Source organism: Pseudochaenichthys georgianus, chromosome 9 (assembly GCF_902827115.2).
Source record: "Pseudochaenichthys georgianus chromosome 9, fPseGeo1.2, whole genome shotgun sequence".
NCBI lineage: Eukaryota > Metazoa > Chordata > Actinopteri > Perciformes > Channichthyidae > Pseudochaenichthys > Pseudochaenichthys georgianus.
Window position 1 is genome coordinate 20,296,878 of NC_047511.1, and position 21,703 is coordinate 20,318,580.

Here is a 21,703-nt window from a genome sequence, read left to right on the forward strand (position 1 = left end):
CTCAAATTCATGATTTTTGGGGTGGATATGCCAAACTTAATTACACATCCAGCAGTTACAAAGCAACTGTATTATTCATTTAGAGTCTGGTTTCAAGCTCAATATTCACTCTCTTCTAACTCTGTTTTCGGTCTCTACCAACTTCTGAGGGAACGAGTTGTTAGAGTTGTGTTTGGTTTGGGAAAATGTCCATTAACCCGGTGGTAAGCTGCAGATTAAAGTTTTAATTATCTTTAAATTCATCACTATGAGCAACTCCTTTCACATTTGTATGTCAGCTTTAAAATACATGACATTTTACACTGATAGGAAATCATGGATACTGACTTTATGAAGGCTTTGAGTGCTTTTCTTTTGTTAACTTTCATGAAACTTGGAAAAAGTTTAAAACACTCGGAGCAAGTTGGCCTCTCAACAATCACAACAGTGTTGACATTGAGGAGTTATAATTAAAGCCTTTTTCCCTCTGACCAGCAGCACTCACATTTGAGACTAAACTACAAGGACAAGCACCCTTCATTTTGAAGCCCCACATAATAATTGCATCTTAAACTGCAAACATCATTAGCACTCTTCTACCCCAAGGCTTTTCACAGTTTCAAAAGCCAGCCATCATTTAGTCCTGTATGACAGATGTCTGTGTCGAGTTACCGGTATATGCCCAGGACAGACTTCAATAAATCTTCAAGCTTCAACATTCGGCCGATCCCTCTCTACACGGCATCTGAAATGTAGCATGACCTTTCTGGTCCCATCAGACTGCCAGCCTGTCTGCTTGATGTGTTTGGGTTTGGTATGTGCTGACAGGAATTTGGAGATAGAGCGGAGCGTGCAGCCGAATCAGAGATGTGAAGCTATTTAGATCTACCCTGGTTCCTCACCCTTCCATGCCTCTTGTTTCAGGATCATTTAAAACCCTCCATAGCTAATAGTATTAATTATTCCGAAGTATAACTTGCCAACAAATTGTAGGCTGTATTTGTTACTGTTGTAGGCAGCTCCCTACTCTTTCAAACATGCCTGCTATGCCCTGAATGATCTAAATACTAGATAACTATTTATCTGTCAGATGTGTTTTGGTGGGTGAAAGAACCTGATTCTTTGATTACCATATGCATTGAGCCAAAAGAGGATAATCCTTTTAGAAGGGATAATAACATGATTGCAACGATTAAAATGATGTCACCTCACAGCCTTCTCCTAATCTTTAAAAAAAAAACGTTTCCCAGTTTACTAGAGAAACTCTGGTTTGTACTTAGTAGCTCTGTCTAAAGCAAAGAATTACATGTTAAAGAATCACCTGCGGGTACATAAGAAAATGTAATGTAATAGAGCAGCGTAGGAGTGCTTTGAGATGACAGTAACATGATATTGATTGGCTGCACACTGAGAGCCTGTCTGTGCTCAGACCAGCAGGTAGTGGCTGTACAGTGGGAACTGGCTGTCATAAGGGATAACTAGAAAGCAGAGTAGTTTAATAATGCTGTTTTGAGATGTATGTGCTTCCTGTGGTTTTATATAACACCCTCACCCCTTAGCAAAATAGTTTTCCAGGTTTGAAAATGTGCAGTATACTTATTTCTTTCTTCAGTTATAACTGCTTTAATCGTTGCCTGGCTTGTTCCCCCACAGTATTTAACCTGCTGCCCCGAGTCCAGTAGCTGGGATAAAACTCAAGAGTCGCCACTTTCCCCTTAGTCTCTGAACTGTTATCTGTTGCAGTGAAAATAAGAGTTTCTCTGCCTCTTCTAACTGATGGATGCTTGATCACAGTAAGACAAGCTTTGATCTGTCCATAAACATTAGAAATGATTTGTTTATTTCCTGTGAAAACATTAGCCCATCCAAGACATTATTAGCCCATCCAAGACATTATTGAATAACTGGACCTAAGCTAACATCTGTTATATCATTATGGACCCGTTTTGCATCCTAGGGTACATCTGGTCCTATAAAAAGACCCCATAATTCCTGGTTGCTATGCAGTTGTGCAAAACAAACATTGGGCCAGACAACTCTCACCAGATGGACATGCAAACCATGACAGATGACCTACATGTTTAATGGTGGACAACAGACACTTCATGTTAAATGCACCATTGAGTCTTTATTCAAATTCAAAAGCTCTGATATGAAAAGAGGCTGAAAGAGGACCCTCCATCAATGAGATCTTCAGCATTTCTTTCCTTAGACTAAATTATGCTTCTTTGTGTGTCGACCTTGGACACAAGTGTGGCACAAACAACAATACATGTTTTGCTCTAGGATGCTTGTCATGCAGTTGTGTTGACACTGAAATGGAAATACATTCTATACAGTGTACATTTGGAGGCCAAACTGTATTTTTCTGGCCGATGCATTAAGTTCATGTATAGTTCAAGTGCTTCCTCTACAGCTTTCAAAAGAACTCAGTCTTTCAGACAGAACCTGAACTTTAAGCATCTATTGAAGGATTTAAAACTCACACTCGCTGAACCTTTGAAATAAAAAAACATAAAAGATAAGATTATATGTATGTACTTCATTGTGATTGTGATTTCTTTTTCAGGTAAACACACAGCTACATTCAACCTATAACATAGCTCTTGCACTGTAATAAACTAAATATGTTGTTAATTTGCTAGAAAACCATTTATTGACAAAATATCTATTTCCCGCCTTTCTGCTGTGTAATTGAAGGAATGTTTTCGCTTTAATATGAATTACTATGCTTTAAAGTTTTCATTGAAAACTGTGGCCAACACAGACATGTATATGCTATAAATGAATGTGTTTAGAAGAAGCGAAGTGTTGCCATTAAAGGATTAAGTGAATTCTGAGACCCTGATTTTGATAACAAGTAATACTTGCTTAAATAACAGTGTTCAACCATCATTATGGCATTGTCGGTCAATCCACCACTTTAGTGCTGATTGAAATATCTGAAGGATATGACTGAATATATATTGAATGGATTGTAGACAAATGTTGTACACACATTTGTGTCGCCCTCAGGAAGATCCCCTGAGACATATTATTTGGTGATCCCCTGACTTTCTCTCCAGTGCCATCATCACACAAAACCTTTTATTATCCACACATTCCTATCAGGCTGAGGCCTTGTTCACACTTATAATGGGTATTTTTGTAAACAGGGTTTTCTAATTGTTCTCATAAAATCGTCACAAGGGTAATTTAAAAAAGAAACTCTGTCAAGATGAAAATCAATTGTAATATGGGCAGTTTGGGCCACACACCTTCAAAAATATTTATCGAGCCATTTCATTGGCCAATTGTATTTAGCCATTTGATTTGCCCATTTTATCAAGCTATTTTATTGGCCCATTGGATTGAGTCATGTACGAGGCAGAACACACATGGTGACATTTAGACTCTGCATATAAGCAAACAAAGTATAGGGAGCAGAGGGCAGCGCCTTGGGAGCACTATAGGGGTATGGTGCCCTTTGCAGTACCAATGAAGCAACATTCATGCTCATAAAATGCACAATACCAACCACATACCAACTTTTCTGATCATCTATATGCCTAAGTACAGCCTGAAAGAGGTGCTAGCATGGCTGAATTATTTGAAAAATGAGGTAAACCTGCAATAGGTATGAAGAAAAATACGATAAAAAGTGGCAAAAAACATATTTTTGCCAATAATATTTTAGCCCAGTGCTGTATTCGTGCTCTGTACTCGACTGGATTTACCCAAGGAAAAAGATCCATGCAAATAAGGCAAGCTGAAATTGCTCTAGTGCGGTGGGTTATGGTGTGTCAGAGTAATAATCGTGTTGGAAGTATCCAAGAATCCATGAATACAAAAAAAGCACTTTCTTTTATTGCATGTGTGGTGGAAGTACAAAGATACCCACTGTTTGAAATTTCAATATCTAAGACCTTGTCAATTTGGTGTAATTAGTCTCATTAACTACAGTCACAGGCATTATATTCCCGCCAAGGGGTGCACACTCTACTTGGACTATTAAGTCTCTTATTACACACATTTCCATTCAATATAATGGCAGTGGAGGGGTGGAGAGATGCCCTGAAACACCCCTTCACAACGTTTTTTGTTGATTTGTCCTGTGTTTAATTTTGCATTTCAAGGGCACTTTGTTTTTCCTTTCAATATGAATTCCACATACAAGAATATTGTTCCTTAAATTATCTGCTAGAACAAAAAAAAAGGAAATGGAGACCATTATTTTTCTTCTTGATGAGATGAAGAGAGCTTAACATACCCATTATATTATTTAGGTTGTGTGGTAAAAAATGTATAGAAATGTTGTTTATGGTCACACAAGGTACGCTGAAGATGAGGTTTGTGCTAGACAAACATAATGTGAACAGTCCTCCAGTCTCCACCTACACTGGGTTAGAATACAATTACAGAAACATACTTCCCAAATCGAATTTCTTCACAAGTTGAAATGTTGTTTTTTATTAAACTATCTCAACAATATTTGAATAACTTGCATGGACATTTGGTAAACACATTCATGGTCAATTCAAGTGAATTGCAATAATGTTTGTATCCCCTTACATCCATCTGCATCATCTAGGCATATTATAATTTTACCAATGCTCTATGACCACATCAAAAGTGTGTTTATTTGTTATCACAGATTGGGCTTTTAAGGGAGGGGGGCTTAAATGGAAGATTTCAGACAGCAGGTGAATAATCTTCAGACAGTATGGGGAAAAATCATGTGTTTTTTTATATTAAAGCATGTCAACATATTCTAATAGAAACCCAATATATGTACGAACCAGGAAATGAAGATAATATGTCCCCTTTAAGAACAGCCTCACAGACCCGCTAGCACACACTATCATGTGTGTATTGGTTTGTTGTCAAGGCCAGGTACAACCTCCAATCCTAGCTTATTAAAAATAATGAATTTGTTCATCTTCCTGATATAACTTGATAGAAAAAGAATACACACGGATGAAAAATCCTGTGGATCTGCCGATGGATCACATCTAAACAGGCATACACGAAGAGCCATATTCCTTATATAAGACAGCGGTTTCATATCAACAGTATGCTCTGAAGCTGCCTTCATACTGCTGCTTTGTTAGAGAATTATTCATCTCTCACTCTATTCCTGGGAGGATGTTGTTGACAGCGTCTCATCTCACTGTCTGAGTACAACTGGTTTCCATTAGGGCAGGGATTGCAATATGATGTCTTTGTGGGAGATTCAACAGTTGCACTACATTTTAAAAGCTCCGAAAGCAGAAGTGATACTGAGGGAAGAAAGGAAACATTTATTGTTTATGAATGTGGTGTCACACAGGTCCTGTCAGAAAATAACAGGGAAGTGAGGTCTTGGTTTGAGGTCTTTTAAATAATCCTCTCCTCTTTTCTTTCAACAGACAACTGAACTTTGAAACTGTTCCACATCTGCACATTCGTGTAAAAGCGATACATTGCAATTGCAAAAGACAGTCTAACATTCCACAAGACAACTAGGTTTTACATTTGTGATGCACACTGTAGTTTATATTGTTATAAAAATGTACAGAATAACATTTTTGTGTCTCAGTGCAAAAGATATATTTCAAAAGAATTCCAGAAAAGCTGTGCCCTTGATTAATGACCCCCCACTTCTCCCCTGATCTGTGCCCCCAACAGTACAATAACTGGCCTGTTCACAAGACCACCAATAAATAACCAACAGAAGCAGTTTTACAGTCACCGTCAGATAGCAGCAGTGTTTCAGCTTTGACTTTAAATACATATTCACAAACAACAGTGTGTCACTGTACACCCACAATTCATCAGAACAACTCTAACTATAGATAATAATAATTACAGTTGTATTGATAGTAATAACCATAACAATTACAACCAAAATAAGAAATCCAATGTGTCACATCTGCATTACAATATTTACATTGCTTTTTCAAGTTCTGTGGCTTAATTTCCGTCTGTGAATTTCCCAAGTAAAAGAAGGCAATGAAGTGTCTCTAAGCTAAAAGGCTGGGAGTGGGGAGTTTATCAGCTGGTGCAGATGCTGTTGATGGAGATGATGGCGGGGTCCACCAGACCCAGCTCCTCGTGCTCGTTAACGCACAGCTGATAGCCGCAGCCTCGCCTACGCTTCAGCGGGGTCACCTTGGCGTCAGGCTTGGCGCGAGGCGGGAGGAGGAAGCCCACGCTCCCTGCGATCAGCATGTGCCAGATGCTGTGGATGTAGAAGTAGTTCTCCTCTGTCTCCACAAAGGCGTAGAGGGCCACGGCGGAGGTGGCGATCATGGTGCCCGGGAACAGGAAGAACACCCAGCGCTTCCAGGTGGGCGGGTAGCAACGCCGCCGACGGATGGTGCGCACCGTCTGACAGGTCAACACACATAAAACAAGGTTTTAGGACCTGTTATTCATCCAATCTGAAGTTGTAAATGGTAATCTATTTGAGCTATGAAATTACACTGACAAAGAGCATAATAATAGAGAAGTGGAGTTGGTTGAATTTAGGTTTTCTTTTCTTTAATTGACTTTAGTTCCAATGTCAGTAACATCATGAAACTCTGTTGAACAACATTGACAGAGGGCTTTTCATTCTTTTTTCTTTTTCCATGTGTTCATTTCAAATCACCTGTCATCACATTTTAGCAAGAAGAGTCATTTCCAGGAAATAACTGCACAATGCCAAAAAACTTCAAATACTGAGATCTATTTGTTTACCCATGAAAATATTTTCCCAATATATTTTCCCAATTCTTTAACTACCTGTAACAACCGCATAGAAACAGAAAGAACGTGTTTTTGTATTTATGATCAGAGAGCCAGTTCATTACTGATTGAAAATGGGGTTATGCTCCTCTGGGCTTTACGTTACACAGGTAAATGAGAGTATAACAAACGTGTCCACCACGAAACAGTGTCGCGTTTAAAGTAATGTATAGTAAAACTGGACATTTAAAGTGCCAGTCAACATTAGTTTGTTGAGATTTGGTCGATCTGCACAAAAAGCTAAAATTGAGTTTAAGACATTGTAAACAAATCTCCAATTCTAAAGTCCTTTCAAAGACAATTAGTAAGAAACAACATCTGCTATACTGTACATTTATTTCCATAAAATGATTCGGAAACTAAGGCACCCATAAAGTTTATTGCTCACTGGTCACCATGTTTAATCGTCCTCCTTCTTTGATTTAATGAACACATTTCATGTCAAAACAGGTTATTGAAGTGGGAGATCACACATGGCACAGACATTAAAAAATGGAGACCAATGGGATGTGAGTGATGGACCACCAGGCAGTTTACTTTGAATGGAGGAACAGAGGGTCGGATTTTTCATAAATCTCTGCTTTATTGCCTGAAATTAGCATTCATGACTACTGCTGCAGCCTACATCACAAGGATCATAATCAGCTGATAGAGGCTTTCAATTGGTCATCAGCAATTGGGCCGTCACAGCTTTTGCTATATTTTTTATTTATAAATATATTTATTCTTGGCACTAACTGTATACAATGTCTCAATTTGTATAAAACAGAACATTTACTCAATCTTTGCTGAACATGTGGCACAGAGAGACGTGCATTTAGTTTCTTCCTAAACAGCGTTTAGAGAATGCTTCATTATTGATTTCAGACTCTATTTTCATCGGTTCATAAACACTGATTGCTTGCATTAGATTGTTTTAGCAGTAAGAATCCGGACATTGCCAAATAAGTTGTTCATGAAAGACACAAATTATGACATGTATTCTGGCAGTAAAATGGCTCTAATTGACTATAAAATGACTTGATTATGTATGCATTTTATTTCATTGCTAATAATCTATGTTAAGCAAATTCAAGGAACTCGGTCCCTTAGAAACTGCATCATCTTTTGGTTAAAACAAAAAAATTAGACCAGGATGGTCTTGTCATGTATACAAGTCAGGGACCTCGTTTAGTTTGAGTTAGGGATTTTTGGCATTGACAGATCTGAACTTCTCCCCTCCTTCTTACTGCTCATGAAGCGTCTGCAGAGCTGAGCAGCAGACGCTGGTGCCCTTCACTTGACTGATCTAATTCGGTTGTGTCTGGGAACATTCGGAATGCCAGGCTTTGCAAAAACATGACAAGTTGAAATGAAAGGGCTCTTGTAGAAAATGTGCAGCACTCAAACTGAGGGATTGAGGAGGCGGTGCTGAAATGCAGACTATTGAACTGTTGATAAATTATGAAGTGGTGGGTAATCAAAGCTCGAGCAAGTGTTACTTTAAACATTTGAAACAGTAGCATAACTTGCATTTTATGTTTTAAGTTGCTGTGCTTATTTAAATACTGTGGTCAGGAGGCTTGTAGGTCATTGTCGTATGTAGATAAATACGCTGTGTTTGAGACTTTATTTTACTGCTTTCTTTTTTTCATAAAAGTATTGTTTTTGCATTTAGTCCTTTATTTGATAATGAAAGTAACAGTAAACCAGAACATGATGTTTTACATTTGTCAAATAACATATGTCAACAAGCTCTCTACAAATATGCTAGAGCTAAGCCTTATAAGGAAAAAGAGCAACATAGTTGAAGCCAATGGCTTTATGTAAACTCCAAATGCACTCACATTTGAATGATAAACTAGTGCCCTGCATGAATCCGGAAGTACTGCTGTTAATCTCATCTCTATGGTCAAATATATTGTGTCCTTAAACTGGATGATTTACACGTAGGAATTGTAACATTACTTTATCTCCCACAGTTTGTGTAGGATCCTGCAGCTCACAGAAAGATAATTCACAGTGCTACAACTCCCACACTTTATTCAGAGCAAAGCTTTCTCCAAGGAAGCCACAAACCTTGTTTTCAAACTCATGTTAGAGGGTTTGGTGTGAAAGGCTTTTTTCCAAGAACCTTGCCTGAAAGACTATTATTTTTTATCTTTTCAGTTCAGGGAGCACATTATGACTCGGAGAAGAGTCAGTGGAAGTACAAGCTGACTTATAATGAAACTACAACCCATGACTAATACCCACAGGCTGCAAAGCTTTTAAAGCCCCTTCCATACTAATGTAAAATAGCTTCACTGGTCAGAAACACACAGTTTTTAGCCATGCTCCAGCACTAATCTTAAATGATGTTTTAAATCCTTTTACACTTACTAGCATGAGGAACAATAGATGAACAGTGCTGACACATTTCATCTGAATGTTTCAACAAGCTTGTCTACGAATGTCAAACACACTTCATGTATTAAAATGAATCATCTTTCATCCCTTGTAGACCACACGCTGTAAGTAGTAACATTTTCTAAGAGGAAAGTCTGTCTTTACCTCGAGAAGATTAAGAAGCCTATATTTATAATTGTGTCATACAAGAGCATACTGTGTGTTACAAAGAGTAACACCTTTATTAAATGCCTTTATTATTGGTATATTCCAATGAACTGGTTACACTTGGAATGGTTAATTTTTGCAATTATACCGTTTTTAAATGCAGATGAACTCAATATGGAATAAATCAGCTTTTAGATCTGTTCTTCTTGTCTAGTCTTCTACTATGCAGTAAATACAAGAATAGTCCTTACCCATGCCACGGCCATGATGCCCAGGGCAAACAGGCTGGGTCCCAGCAGGTTCCACAGACCGTGACGGTCTAGCTGCAGAGCCATAGACAGAGACATCGCCCCCAGCAGATACAGCACCTTGACAAAAAACACATGGATCAATAACAGCCCTCCATAAACTCCACTGACACTGTTACTGCCTTGGTAAATAACAGGATAGTTGTGTGTTCAGGACACAACACATCAGTGGTTTTGGAGAGAGTAAAACTGTCATAAATGTAATTTCCTCCTGACATTGTATAAAAATGGCGACAAAACCTTTGAAGTCTTTTAGAAATGATTGACGGTTACTAAAACACCTGGACACGATTGTCAGTTACTAAATGTGGAACTACATCTTCTTTCTTTCTTTCTGCACCTGTGTCCTGTTTTTCGGATGCGGGTTCAACTTTTTTTAACACAGCGGCTACATTCATGGAGGTCCATTGTAGCTGTAACTGTGTTGCTACAAAAAAGCTGGAATGTAGCACAAACGGGCAGGGAAAATGCCTTGTGTGTGTGTGTACGTCAATTAGTAAGAAATGGAAAACTACAGTAAAGGAGAATTAAAATAGCTTGACATATTCAATTGTTTCTCTATTACCAACTAATAAATAAATAAGAACATTTATTTAGCGCCAAAACACACTCTAGGTACATTGGGACACAGAGAAGATAAGATAAGACAAGATAAAAAGTACTTTATTTATCCCAATTTGGGAAATGTTTGCGTTGCAGCAGCATACAAAGACAAGGCATTGGAGAAATTAAAAGACTTGAAATAAACAATTCAAAATGTAAATGTCTCAAATAGAAGAAAACAGACAAGGAGACATAAGACAGATGAGGCGTAGTGTGGCGCTGTCTGTGAGCGCAGGGGGATGAGTAACTAAGGTTGGAAGGCTATTTTAGACAGATGAGTTTCCAGGGTATATTTGAAGATGTCTAGAGAAGGGGCATTATGGATTTCAGCAGGGAGGGAGTCCTAGAAGGTTTGGGCAGCAACACTGATGCACAATCCCTAAAAAGTGCGGAGACAGGAAAGGGCAATTGAAAGTATGCCAGAGTCTGAGGTTCGCAGTACGTAATCCCTCCCTGAAATAACCAACACCAATCATTTGATCCTATTAATTAAAGTTAAAACATTTAGGTGCTGTTTGTGTTGTCAGAGCTTGATAAAGCGTATTCTTATGACTCAATCTCATATACAGTGTGGCATGCAGTTGATTTATCTGCAGTCCTCAACAAATGCACATTAACTCCCGTACAATTCAAAACTGGACTTTTTGTCCTCGTAATAGCACAACATATTTGGTATCCATTGATACAGAAAACATCACAACCATATCCTGTAATGTTAACAGCTTCTACAAGACCAGGCTTTTCACAAATGTGAAAAAGTCAAGTTAAAAGCCTGCTATTAAGTAATCGTGTCATCAGTGCATAAAATAACAGAGCTCCGATGAAGTGTTTGCAGAACGATACACCAACTGAACTTTATTTAATGACTGAGAGCCCCAGTAATAAAAAATAAAAAAAACACTTGCAAAAGAAGTCCATGCTATAAATATTGCCGGTTTAACTTTTTTGGTCAAGCTCACAATTTGACATAAAGCCACAGGATATGAAAGAAATAACGTGAGAGGGAAAAAAATCAATAAACTGGGCTGCACAGCTTTGGGAGAACTTAAGCCTGTGCAGGATGCCTGAGGTCTGCTTTCTTCTGTCTGGAAGGGCACGTGAGGAGGAATTGGGGATTTTGGAGACGGAAAGGGAAGACCTGTGCTGCAGGAGAGCAGGAATAATTGGCACAGACGGAGAAGGAGAGGAGCAGCGTGGAGCAGCCCGAGGACTCTGGGCAGCACGAGTCATCAGTCATACTGCACCATGGATCAGACAGGGGCGCCATAACATGCATGTGTATTGTATGCAGGCTTGAGGTTTAGCTGTAATGAATTATTATCTGTAGCTGTGACAGACAAGCCTTCGGGAATCCTAGTACAAAGTCTATTTCTATCTGCCACATATATGTTCATGCTTACTTATATGCAGTAATAAAGACTGTAGTACATATGGATTACAACATGTCCAATGCCAGTGCCTCAATACATTGTGTTACAAGGACCATGCTTAGTAAAGAATAGGGAAAATAAATGTTGGGAACACTAAGATAGTGAAGAGCATATGGGAGACAGCAAGGTAAGACCTATAATACTGCGATCAAATGGGCCGCTGTTGAATGAGTCATACAGCGGCCTGGTATTAATCTCCTAATATAAGCCAATAATACACCCTCTTAATTACGAAAAGCTTTAATCTAATTTCATAGTCAATGGATACATTTATGACCTTGTCTTCACCATCTCTTCCCCATAATAAAAATAAACATGTAATAATAGCAAGACATTGTGTTTCTGTATTGTTATATGAGCTAACTTGAAAGAGAAAATATAAAATAACATCAAAACCTAAAATGGCTGTTTTCTATATCCATCACGTTTTGTCAAGATGCTCCCTCCAGCTCTGAAATCTGGAGCCATTGCAGAGGTGCCTTTAAGTGCCTTCTTTGAGAGGTACAGTAGTGGAAGGGGGAGACATAGGGGAGGACATTGCCTAATAGTTCCAGGAGCTGTAGATGAACCCCTTGAAAGTCAGATTATATAGAGGTCTAGTCTATGAGAGTCTATGAGAAATAAACCTATACTTCTCACCTGATTTCCTTTCCCTTAATGTTTTTTAGTTCATAAAAGATAATGCTAACATTTTGGTAGCTTAAATATGCCTTATCCTGTGACAAGCCAATGGTTGACACAGTGACTATTTTCACTTCTTACAGTCCAAGCAGTGTACAGAGGTTCAACTTTGACATAGCATAATTCCCGCAACTGTGCTTGTAAATGTATTTTTCTTGGCAACATCTTTCAGCTGTGTTTACTTCGGTTTAACCTCATGTGGTTAAAAAAGTCTGTCTTAAATGTTTTGATTGTCTGAACACTATTGTTTTATTGTCTTACCCAGATCTCAGCAATAACTTTGGTGAGGACAAGGTACCATAACAGCTCAATAAAAGAGTTCCCAAACAGACAAAGATTAGATCAAAATGATATTAAACATAATTATCCTGTTTGATTTATATGATTCTGAGGCAATGACCTTCAGCAAATTAAGATAAAACAATTCTACTGAAGACAAAATGTCGTTGTTAGATATTCTGCTGACATAATTGTGATGACTTTTCAGCCTTTGGAGGTCTAAAAGTCACATACAAACAAAACACTATGAGGTGCTGCTGGGTCCTTTGCCCTCTACTGCGGTCATGGACATAAACAAACAAATCAACACGCACATACACAGACAACAAACATACACACGCACGCACGCACGCACGCACGCGCGCGCGCGCACACACACACACACACACACACACACACACACACACACACACAGTCTCCATCTATTACACAAACACACAACTCCACTTGCCAGTCCGGACATGTGCGATTTGATTAGTGACTGCAGACTGCAGTGCTCGGCAAAAAATGAAAACTCTAGAGGACAGCAGCTGTTTGTATACTCTCCCTCCCTCCCACTACTCCGCCCCCTCTACCCCTCCCTCATTTATGGACATGTGTACACACACACACACACACACACACACACACACACACACACACACACACACACACACGCATGCTCCATCTTGGTGGGCAGCCATGGAGCGACATAGGGAGAAGGTGCACCTGTTAGTGTTTACTGTTATCCACCAATATGTCAACAACCGGAGAATTTAGCACGAGGCATTGCTGATTCTAACACATTGATCTTCTGATTAATAACTACACATTTGGGCATATGTGGTACTCATTTATATTTTCTCCTTCACAGCTCTACTTGTGCATCCTCTAATCCCTGTTTATTTCATAGTTTTCAAGTTGTCGACCGCTAAGGTTGACCTCTCAGTCTCGGTGCTGTCATAATAAACGCATGACAGTGGACAGGCATGGTCTATCGATGTCTAATTCTTGATGTCTGCACAAGCAAATCTAACCAGTCTTGAGTTTCTGTTTAGAAAGGCTATAACTCTCTTTAGAGACACAATCTGGGTTTGTTGTGGGTGGACACTTTAATGACCTCATCCACTTGAATTCTGGGCATGTTATGTAGTGAACTCAACTGCCTTGGAAACAAAAGTGGCCATTAGTTGGAATATTAGGTAAGAATACAGCTCCATTAAAATAGTGAAACTGAAAAAACTGAATGGTTGACTTTAATTAAATGTATTATGTCAACAGATTAAACATAACTGTATTAAGTTATCATAATCAGATATCAGTAGTATATATCAGTTAGTTGAAAGCAATAATATTATATAAGTTGAACCTAATTGTTTTTTTTTAAACTTCATATTATTGCTTTTTAACTAACCTTATACAGTTATGTGAAATCTGTTGACATAATACATTTAATTATAATCAAAATGTCACTTGACTTCCCTTGAAGTATAATGAGATCTACAGTAGGTGCCTACCTGTTTGATGATGGACTTTAGCCTGGCCATCGCAATGACAGTGACCCACACTGACATCAGCGAGCCGAGGAAGTCACAGAACTGCAGCACGTCGTACTCCATGATGCAGAAGACCACAATACCCGGCTGATCACACGCATGGTAGAACTGTCAGAGGAGAGGGAGAAGGCAGTGAGTGGTTATACACACAAGAAGATGTGACAGAAACAACACATCAGGAATTGGATTAGTAAAGTTATTTATTATGAAATTATTCCATAACAAGAGCTGACATGTACATCATTGTATGAAGAGCTGGATGCTATGCTCTGGTTGTTGCCTTCGCTAGACTATCTTCATGTGGTGAGCTTTTTTAATTTGGCCTTGATTTAGATCTAAAATTGTTATTTTAACCATTGGTATGAATGAAGCCAAACAAATGCATACATTATCTATCCTCACTAAACATGTACAAAGCATATACCGGTTTGTTATATTTTAAAATGTCTAATGTTTGCAGCCATGTGTTGTAGTTTGCAGTCTACTGACAGATATCAAGATTAGTTTTTCCATGCAAAGTAAACCAATAATGCATCTTTCCTACTGTTTGTGCTATTATCAGACCCAAACATCTTTTTAGGTCTACTTTGTTATTATTAGTGGATGGAACATGCACCACTGTGTTTGTGTGACAGTCACTCACAGTGGAAAAGAACATGGTGAAGATGTAGACTGAAGCCTCCAGCAGGTAGTGGCTCCGGATGGCGATGGCCACCGGCGGGACAAACATCAGGTTACTGAGGCAGAGCAGCAGGGTGGAGAGGAGCTGGAAGCTGTAGGAGTAAGCCTCCGAGTTGTCTGTGCATCCCCAGCCCTCCCAACCTAACACACAGACACACAGTCAGTACTACACTGTATGATGATCTGAGAAACTAGACATCTAAGAGAAAAGAAAGCTGTTGTGTTCCCAGGCTTTTTAAGGTTGGAAAAGAGAAACTTGAGTTAAAATGGTTTCTGACTTCCCAAAAACTGTGAATAGACTTTAAGAAAGTTGTCTTGAAGTTTTAACCCTTTAGAATGTTAAGTATTTAAAAATGTATGTAGATGTATCTCTTGACAAGATGAATTATCCATGGGCCCTTGTAAAAAAAGAAATCTCTGTGAAAAACAATCAAAACAGATAAATGAGAGGTTGTTTATTTTCTAACCAAGTCTCCTGGTGTGAACTCATCTAGAGAAAAAACACCCCTGCTCTGCTTCTTTAATTCAATCTTCAAAAATGGCTGGATTAGATACGACAGTGTGAATTAAATATTTGTGAGCACTGTTGAACGGAGAGTTTTCAGTGTGAGACGGGGCAAGGGCAAGTGCTGAATGCAAAGCGCCTGCCAGGAAGCAGTCACACATATGAAGTATGACAATGAATTGAACTGAAAAGAAAGCAGCTCTGATAAAAGAACATCAAAGGCAGGATTTTTTTAAAAGCCCCAGAGGATGCGCTTTGTTTAGTTTCATAAGCTCATCTTTTATTGAAATGCTGTTCGTAATTAAGAGGGTGTATTATTGGCTTATATTAGAAGATTAATACCTGGCCGCTGTATGACTCATTCAACAGCTGCACTTTGATCGCAGCATTGCTAGGTCAATTCTGAAAAGATACCTGTCCCATTTAACCTTGCTGTCTCCCATTCACTTGTCACACTGCATGATGTATGTTCAAACTAATTAAAAAATATTTGCAGCAGTGATGACCTAATTCCCTTACATAAAGTAATATCTTATCTTGTATGCAAAAAAGCTTTTGACTGCTGAAAATCACTTTCACTTATGAATTCATGGTCACGCTTCTTGCTGATAATTAATTAGTGATTAACAATGAAAGACAACGTAGTACACCAAATTTGTACAACTATTCATCGACTTCTATCAAACAACTTGCTATGCTTTGTTGGTTACCGGCTTCCATAACTGGGTTTAGTAAATGCAAATAGAATTTCAAAAAGCGTACATTGAAATAGAATCAAAGATGACATAAATAGACCACCTAATCTGAATTCAGTGCACATTCAAAGTGTGCACTGAATCAAATCAGCAGAGAAGGAGAAAACAAGCTCTCCATGTGAGCCTGAAGAATACACTGAACATGATTTACAGATTTTATAGGGAAGTTCTTACCTGCTTTGCATTCACAGGCAGCATAAAGATAGTTGTTTGTGCGTAGAAGCTTGCACTGTCCATACGTCCCACAGTCATTGATGCATGGAGTCAGGTATGCGCGCATATACACCTCAGCGGTGACATTGGGGCATGCTTCAAATCTGAAAAAGTCAGAGACAGGCAGAAAGTTAGTTGGAGGTGAAGAAGACGAACATCACTGCAGCACCACAGGGGAATATACGTACCGTTTTTTATCAGTGTGAAGGTAGAAAGGGGCTACTGTTTCACTTTTAAAAAGGATTTCAAATGACATATTCTGCTCTCAAGATAGCCTTTCTTATTTGTGGTCAGTTGATGTGGCCAAGCTAGAGGCATGGAACTCGAGATGGCAATGTCAGTCTGTCCTTCACGATTGAATGGATATCCATGAAATGTCCATGCTGTTCCCCAAATGATGAATCCTCATGACTTTGGAGACCCCTTGACTTTTCCTCTAATGTCACCATGAGGTTCACAGTTGTGGTTTAGAGTGAGATGTCTCAACAACAATTGGAAATATTGCCAATAAATGTGGTTATAACATCATGTACCCATCAGGATGAATGCTAACAATTGTAGTAGCCATGGCATGATTTAGAAATGTCCAGATATTCAAGATTTACAATGTTATCCTGATAATCTTTGATACATGCTTACAACTCCTAAATGGCACATGAACATACTAGAATCAATTGAGCTTTAATTTGTTAAGCAACTGGTTTTGTTTCATTGCTAATAAATACTTCCAATTTGTAACAATTAATTTTTTTGAGGAAATAAATAAACAATTAAATCAGCATTGGCTAAATACAGAGCATCGTCATCGGGTCAACAATTGGGTAAAATACTTATGTTTATTTGAGTCTCAAGTGTATTTGGGTTTAGTGCTAATCAAGAAATGTTGCTAAATTAAGATGGTAAACATACTGTAGATAGAATTGTTCTTGCGTAATAACAGCATTGTGATCGTGAGCATGTTAGTATGCTGACATGGACATTCATTCAACGCATTGCCAGACTAGTGAGTGAGTGCGTCTCTCTTGTTGTTTTATGAGGTCCAGCACTATGTTGGGTATCAACACAAATTCATTTTAGGGTAATAAGTCCGACAACGTTACTCTGTTATGCTTGTGCAATCACCAGAAGCAATAACAGTAGGGATTTTTTTAGACCAACAAGGAAGCTAGAGCTCTATTGTGATGGTTTGACCTTCATTATGTATCTATTTATGTATCCTAGAACGTTCCACAACACTACCTTCTAAAGTAAAGAATGATATTTTATAAGCCAACATCTTTTTTTGTATTTCTTAAGAACAATTTGAATCCTCATTGTTTTTATTTTGTTACATGTATGTCTCACGGCATTTTGTGTTATAGTCACAACATTTAATCTATTGATTCGTGTTCACCAACACGATTTCCCCCTTTTTTTCGTGTCACACAGAACGATTTTAAAAGCAATGTATTTCTATTGGTAGTATGTTTCGTGCCTGCAGCACGTCTTTTTGTCCGTTCAGGTCTTGGAAGACCGGAAGCTGTGTGGTTCATAAAAACATGTTCTTACTCAATATCAAGCCACGATTATTGTTTTTATTTTAAATCGTATAATGTCTGACTTTTTTTGCCGTCCATGAGGAAAATAAATGGGGCTCAGAGCCTCAGAATACTGAAATCTATCTTTTTTCCTTCTAATTTGTTATTATTTTCTAAATAACACACTGTTATTTACTCATCAATAACACACAATTATCCTTGTTTATATTTATTTGTTTAATTCTATAATCTCGGGCTTTTTTGGCGTCCGTCAGGAACTGAATTTCAAAATAAAATAACCGGAAACAGATAGGCAGCCACTGAACTGATTACCCAAGATCCTCAGCTATGGTTTAAGCTCAGTGATTGGATTGTTTAGCCGCAATGCACGTTGGGATATGGTGTCAATGCGATATGAAATCCGAAAAATGTATAATATAAAAATTTATAAAATAATAATACTTTAATCCGAGTGTTCTTGCTTTTTTCTTTGAAAGTCATCACATAACGGCATTGTAATACACGGTTCGGCTGCAATAAATATTACACATCTGCCGTAGTTATTTATTTATAGAGCCCAGATTAGAAGACCTTTGGACAAACTGGAAGAACTGCCACCGAAACTGAATATGTGACGTGAATCATAAATATATCAGCAATTAAACAACATCTTCAATTTCTCTTCATACAATACGTCTCCTTGCAGTATCAACATTAATTCGGCTGACTTTTATATTTGATCCAATTGGTAGAGTTATATTTACACCATAACGGTGCACAGATATAATTGATTTTCTTTGAATATAAGAATGTAAATACTGAGTTGAGAGAATAATCAGGGGTTTTGGGTGATGGGAGACACATCTATGGATTCAGAATTTCAATAGCTTACCATAAAATGACGGATATACTGATGTTTTACAAATCAGATATTAATGTATAGAATATGTGAAATAGTATAGCAATATCCTGAAAAAATTATGTGAATACATGAATAAAACTACACATCTTCAAATGTTATACATACATAAGTGTCCTACACTAATAATAACAAGTTATTATGGGGTGTGTACCTTGTGTGCAACACCTAGTGGTTAAAGCACGTTATTGAATTATTTTTTAAATATTATATTTGATGAAAAAAATATTAAGAGTACATACAAAATAGAGGGAAAGTAGAAGGTCAATGATAGAAATATAGAATATAAAAAGTCAAGTAGATACTGTAAGTGATCTCTACAATAAAACAGTTTAGTGCGGGATATACAAAGATATTAATAGGAGAATGTGCAAAACAGAATAACGAATTAACCTTTATTCAAACATTATAGAATACTTTAGGTTAAGGTCTTCTTTTAAATAAGAAAAAAGTTTTGGGGATATCTATAGATAAATATTAAGCCTGACAAAGTACATAACGTCTAATATATATATTGCTTTCCTGCAATGTTAACTATGTTGAAGCACTTTAAAGGTGGGGTAGGTAAGTTTGAGAAACCGGCTCGAGATACACTTTTTGTTATATTCCATGGAATGCTCTTAACATCCCGATAGCAATGAATATGTTAAGTGCTTTGACAACAAATCCATACAAAAATGTCATCTGTGGAAGCCGTAGTACTGTAAAAAGCACGACCAATCATTTTAGCGCTAAAATGATTGGATGGCCGACCTGCCTGTCAGCCTTCCATCTGTGCACTAACTTATTTCGTGCCCTCATTGGTCATGTGCGCGTTTGTGTGTGTTGGAGGAAGGGCTCTGTAAGGAAGTGGCACATTTTTTCCGGTTGCATATTTTCAAATTCTAGCTCACTCGAACTGGTTTCTCCAAAATTACCTACCCCACCTTTAAAGTGGACCTATCATGCTATATTTGAAAAATATATTGTAGGGCCATAACTATATAAAACATGTCTGTGAAGTTTGTTTTTCAAAATACCAAACAGTTCACCCGTGGTAGCCATACCTCATATTGCTCAAACCCCTCTTTTGCAGCCCTGTTAGAGAAACGCGGATCTTGGGTCCACTTTTTGTTATATTCCATGGAATACTCTTAACATCCCGATAGGATAGCAATGAATATATTAAATGCTTTGACAACAATTCCATAAAAAGATTTCATCTGTGGAAGCCGTAGTAGTACTGTGAAAAGCACGGCCAATCATTTTAGCCGGCCCGGCTAAAGTAACTGGATGGCCTACCTGCCTGTCAGCCTTCCATCTGTGCACAAACTTATCTCGTCATTGGTCATGTGCGCGTTTGTGTGTGTTGGAGGAGGGGCTCTGTAAGGAAGTGGCCGATTTTTTCCAGTTGTGTATTTTCAAATTCTAGCGCATTCTAGCGTTTCTCCAAAATTACCTACCCTGCCTTTAACTGATATTATGAATTATACTCTTATGTATTTAGATAGTATAAGAAATGTGCAGAATACGACAGTTTAATGATGGAGGTATACACACATATTGATAGATGTCTTGTAATGCACTGTTGAGGAACCTGCGACCCAAGTTTTTCATTCATTGCATAACTTCAACATAATTGTGTATATGATATGTCAATAAACCTTAGAAAATCTTGAAATCTTGAAAGGGATGTGCAAAATAGCCATTATACAGTCTTTAATTAACTATTAGTAGAGAATAACGAGTAATGAATATGCTTTATAGAGATCTGCAGATAAATGTTTAGTCTTCTCAAGCACCAACTATCAAATATCTCTCCTGATTGTTGGCACTTGACAATCACCTTCCCTGAATTTTACTCAGGAGTAACTAAAGTCTGATTTAAGCGTTGTTTATATTTCACATCATTAATCAGAATCTGCAAAGTAACTCAAATAAATGTAGTGGAGTAAAAATACCAGGTTAACCTCTGAATTGTAGTGGAGTAGAATTACAAAGTAACAATGAGCAGTCATGTGGGTATATATATTAATACTGCCCATTATGGACACAAGCAATTTTCACCCATTTATTAATTATATGTTTTAAATTTGATAACACCAATGGGTTTAATACTGGCAACTTCTAATTGTGGGAAAAACAAAAACGTTTGCAGTAGAGACGTCCCATAGAACATTTTGTGAAACACAATAGCCAGCATGTGTAGTTCTGGGGGGGGGGTCCCGTTTGAGTCCAGTTTTTGATAGGCTGCCGTGGTTTCATTCCATTTCAAAGTGCTGTTTGACGCTCAGCGTAACCTTGGCGCACTGCCACTCCAACATCCAATCCCAGAGCTTGAAGATTAATCACAGGGTTTGTCAAGCAAAGGGACTGTAGTCCCAAACAATAGCTGAGGATTATGGGTAGTGTAATGTCTTCGGCCATCCTAAGCTCCAAAATGTTTTTCGGATTTCATATCGCATTAACACCATATCCCAACGTGCATTGCGGCTAAAACATCCAATCACCGAGCTTAAACCATAGCTGAGGATCTTGGGTAATCAGTTCAGTGGCTGTGTATCGCAATGATGCTCGAAATGTCCCATATAGGCCTACGTCTGTTTCCTGTTACTTTATTTTGAAATTCACTTCCTGACGGACAGCAAAAAGCCAGAGATTATAAAATCAAACAAATAAATAAAAACAAGGATAATTGTGTGTTATTGTTGAGTAAATAACAGTGTGTTATTTAGAAAAGAATAACAAATTAGAAGGAAAAAAAGATTAAAAAAATACAGATTTCTCTGAGCCCCATTTCTGTTCCTCACGGACGGCAAAAAAAGTCAGGCATTATACGATTTAAAATAAAAACAATAATCGTGGCTTGATATTGAGTATGAATATGTTTTTATGAACCCCACAGCTTCCGGTCTTCCAAGACCCGAACGGACAAAAAGACGTGGTGCAGGCACGAAACACATGTTCAATAGAAATACATTGCTTTTAAAATCGTTCTGTGTGACACGAAAAAAAAGGGGGAAATTGTGTTGATGAA

General features: G+C 38.0%; 1 protein-coding gene across 1 annotated transcript in view; it reads right to left on the reverse strand.

Moving 5' to 3' along the window:
* Nucleotides 1-5,238: 5,238 nt before the first annotated feature.
* Nucleotides 5,239-21,703, reverse strand: part of tmem8b (transmembrane protein 8B) — a 52,141-nt gene continuing 35,676 nt past the window's right edge. The window contains exons 9-13 of the mRNA XM_034090371.1: nucleotides 16,213-16,355; nucleotides 14,741-14,919; nucleotides 14,059-14,205; nucleotides 9,513-9,629; nucleotides 5,239-6,327 (exon numbers count right to left, since the gene is read on the reverse strand). Coding sequence (XP_033946262.1) covers nucleotides 5,992-6,327; nucleotides 9,513-9,629; nucleotides 14,059-14,205; nucleotides 14,741-14,919; nucleotides 16,213-16,355 — 922 coding nt within the window. The 3' untranslated portion in view covers nucleotides 5,239-5,991. The remainder of the gene's footprint in view (nucleotides 6,328-9,512; nucleotides 9,630-14,058; nucleotides 14,206-14,740; nucleotides 14,920-16,212; nucleotides 16,356-21,703) is intronic.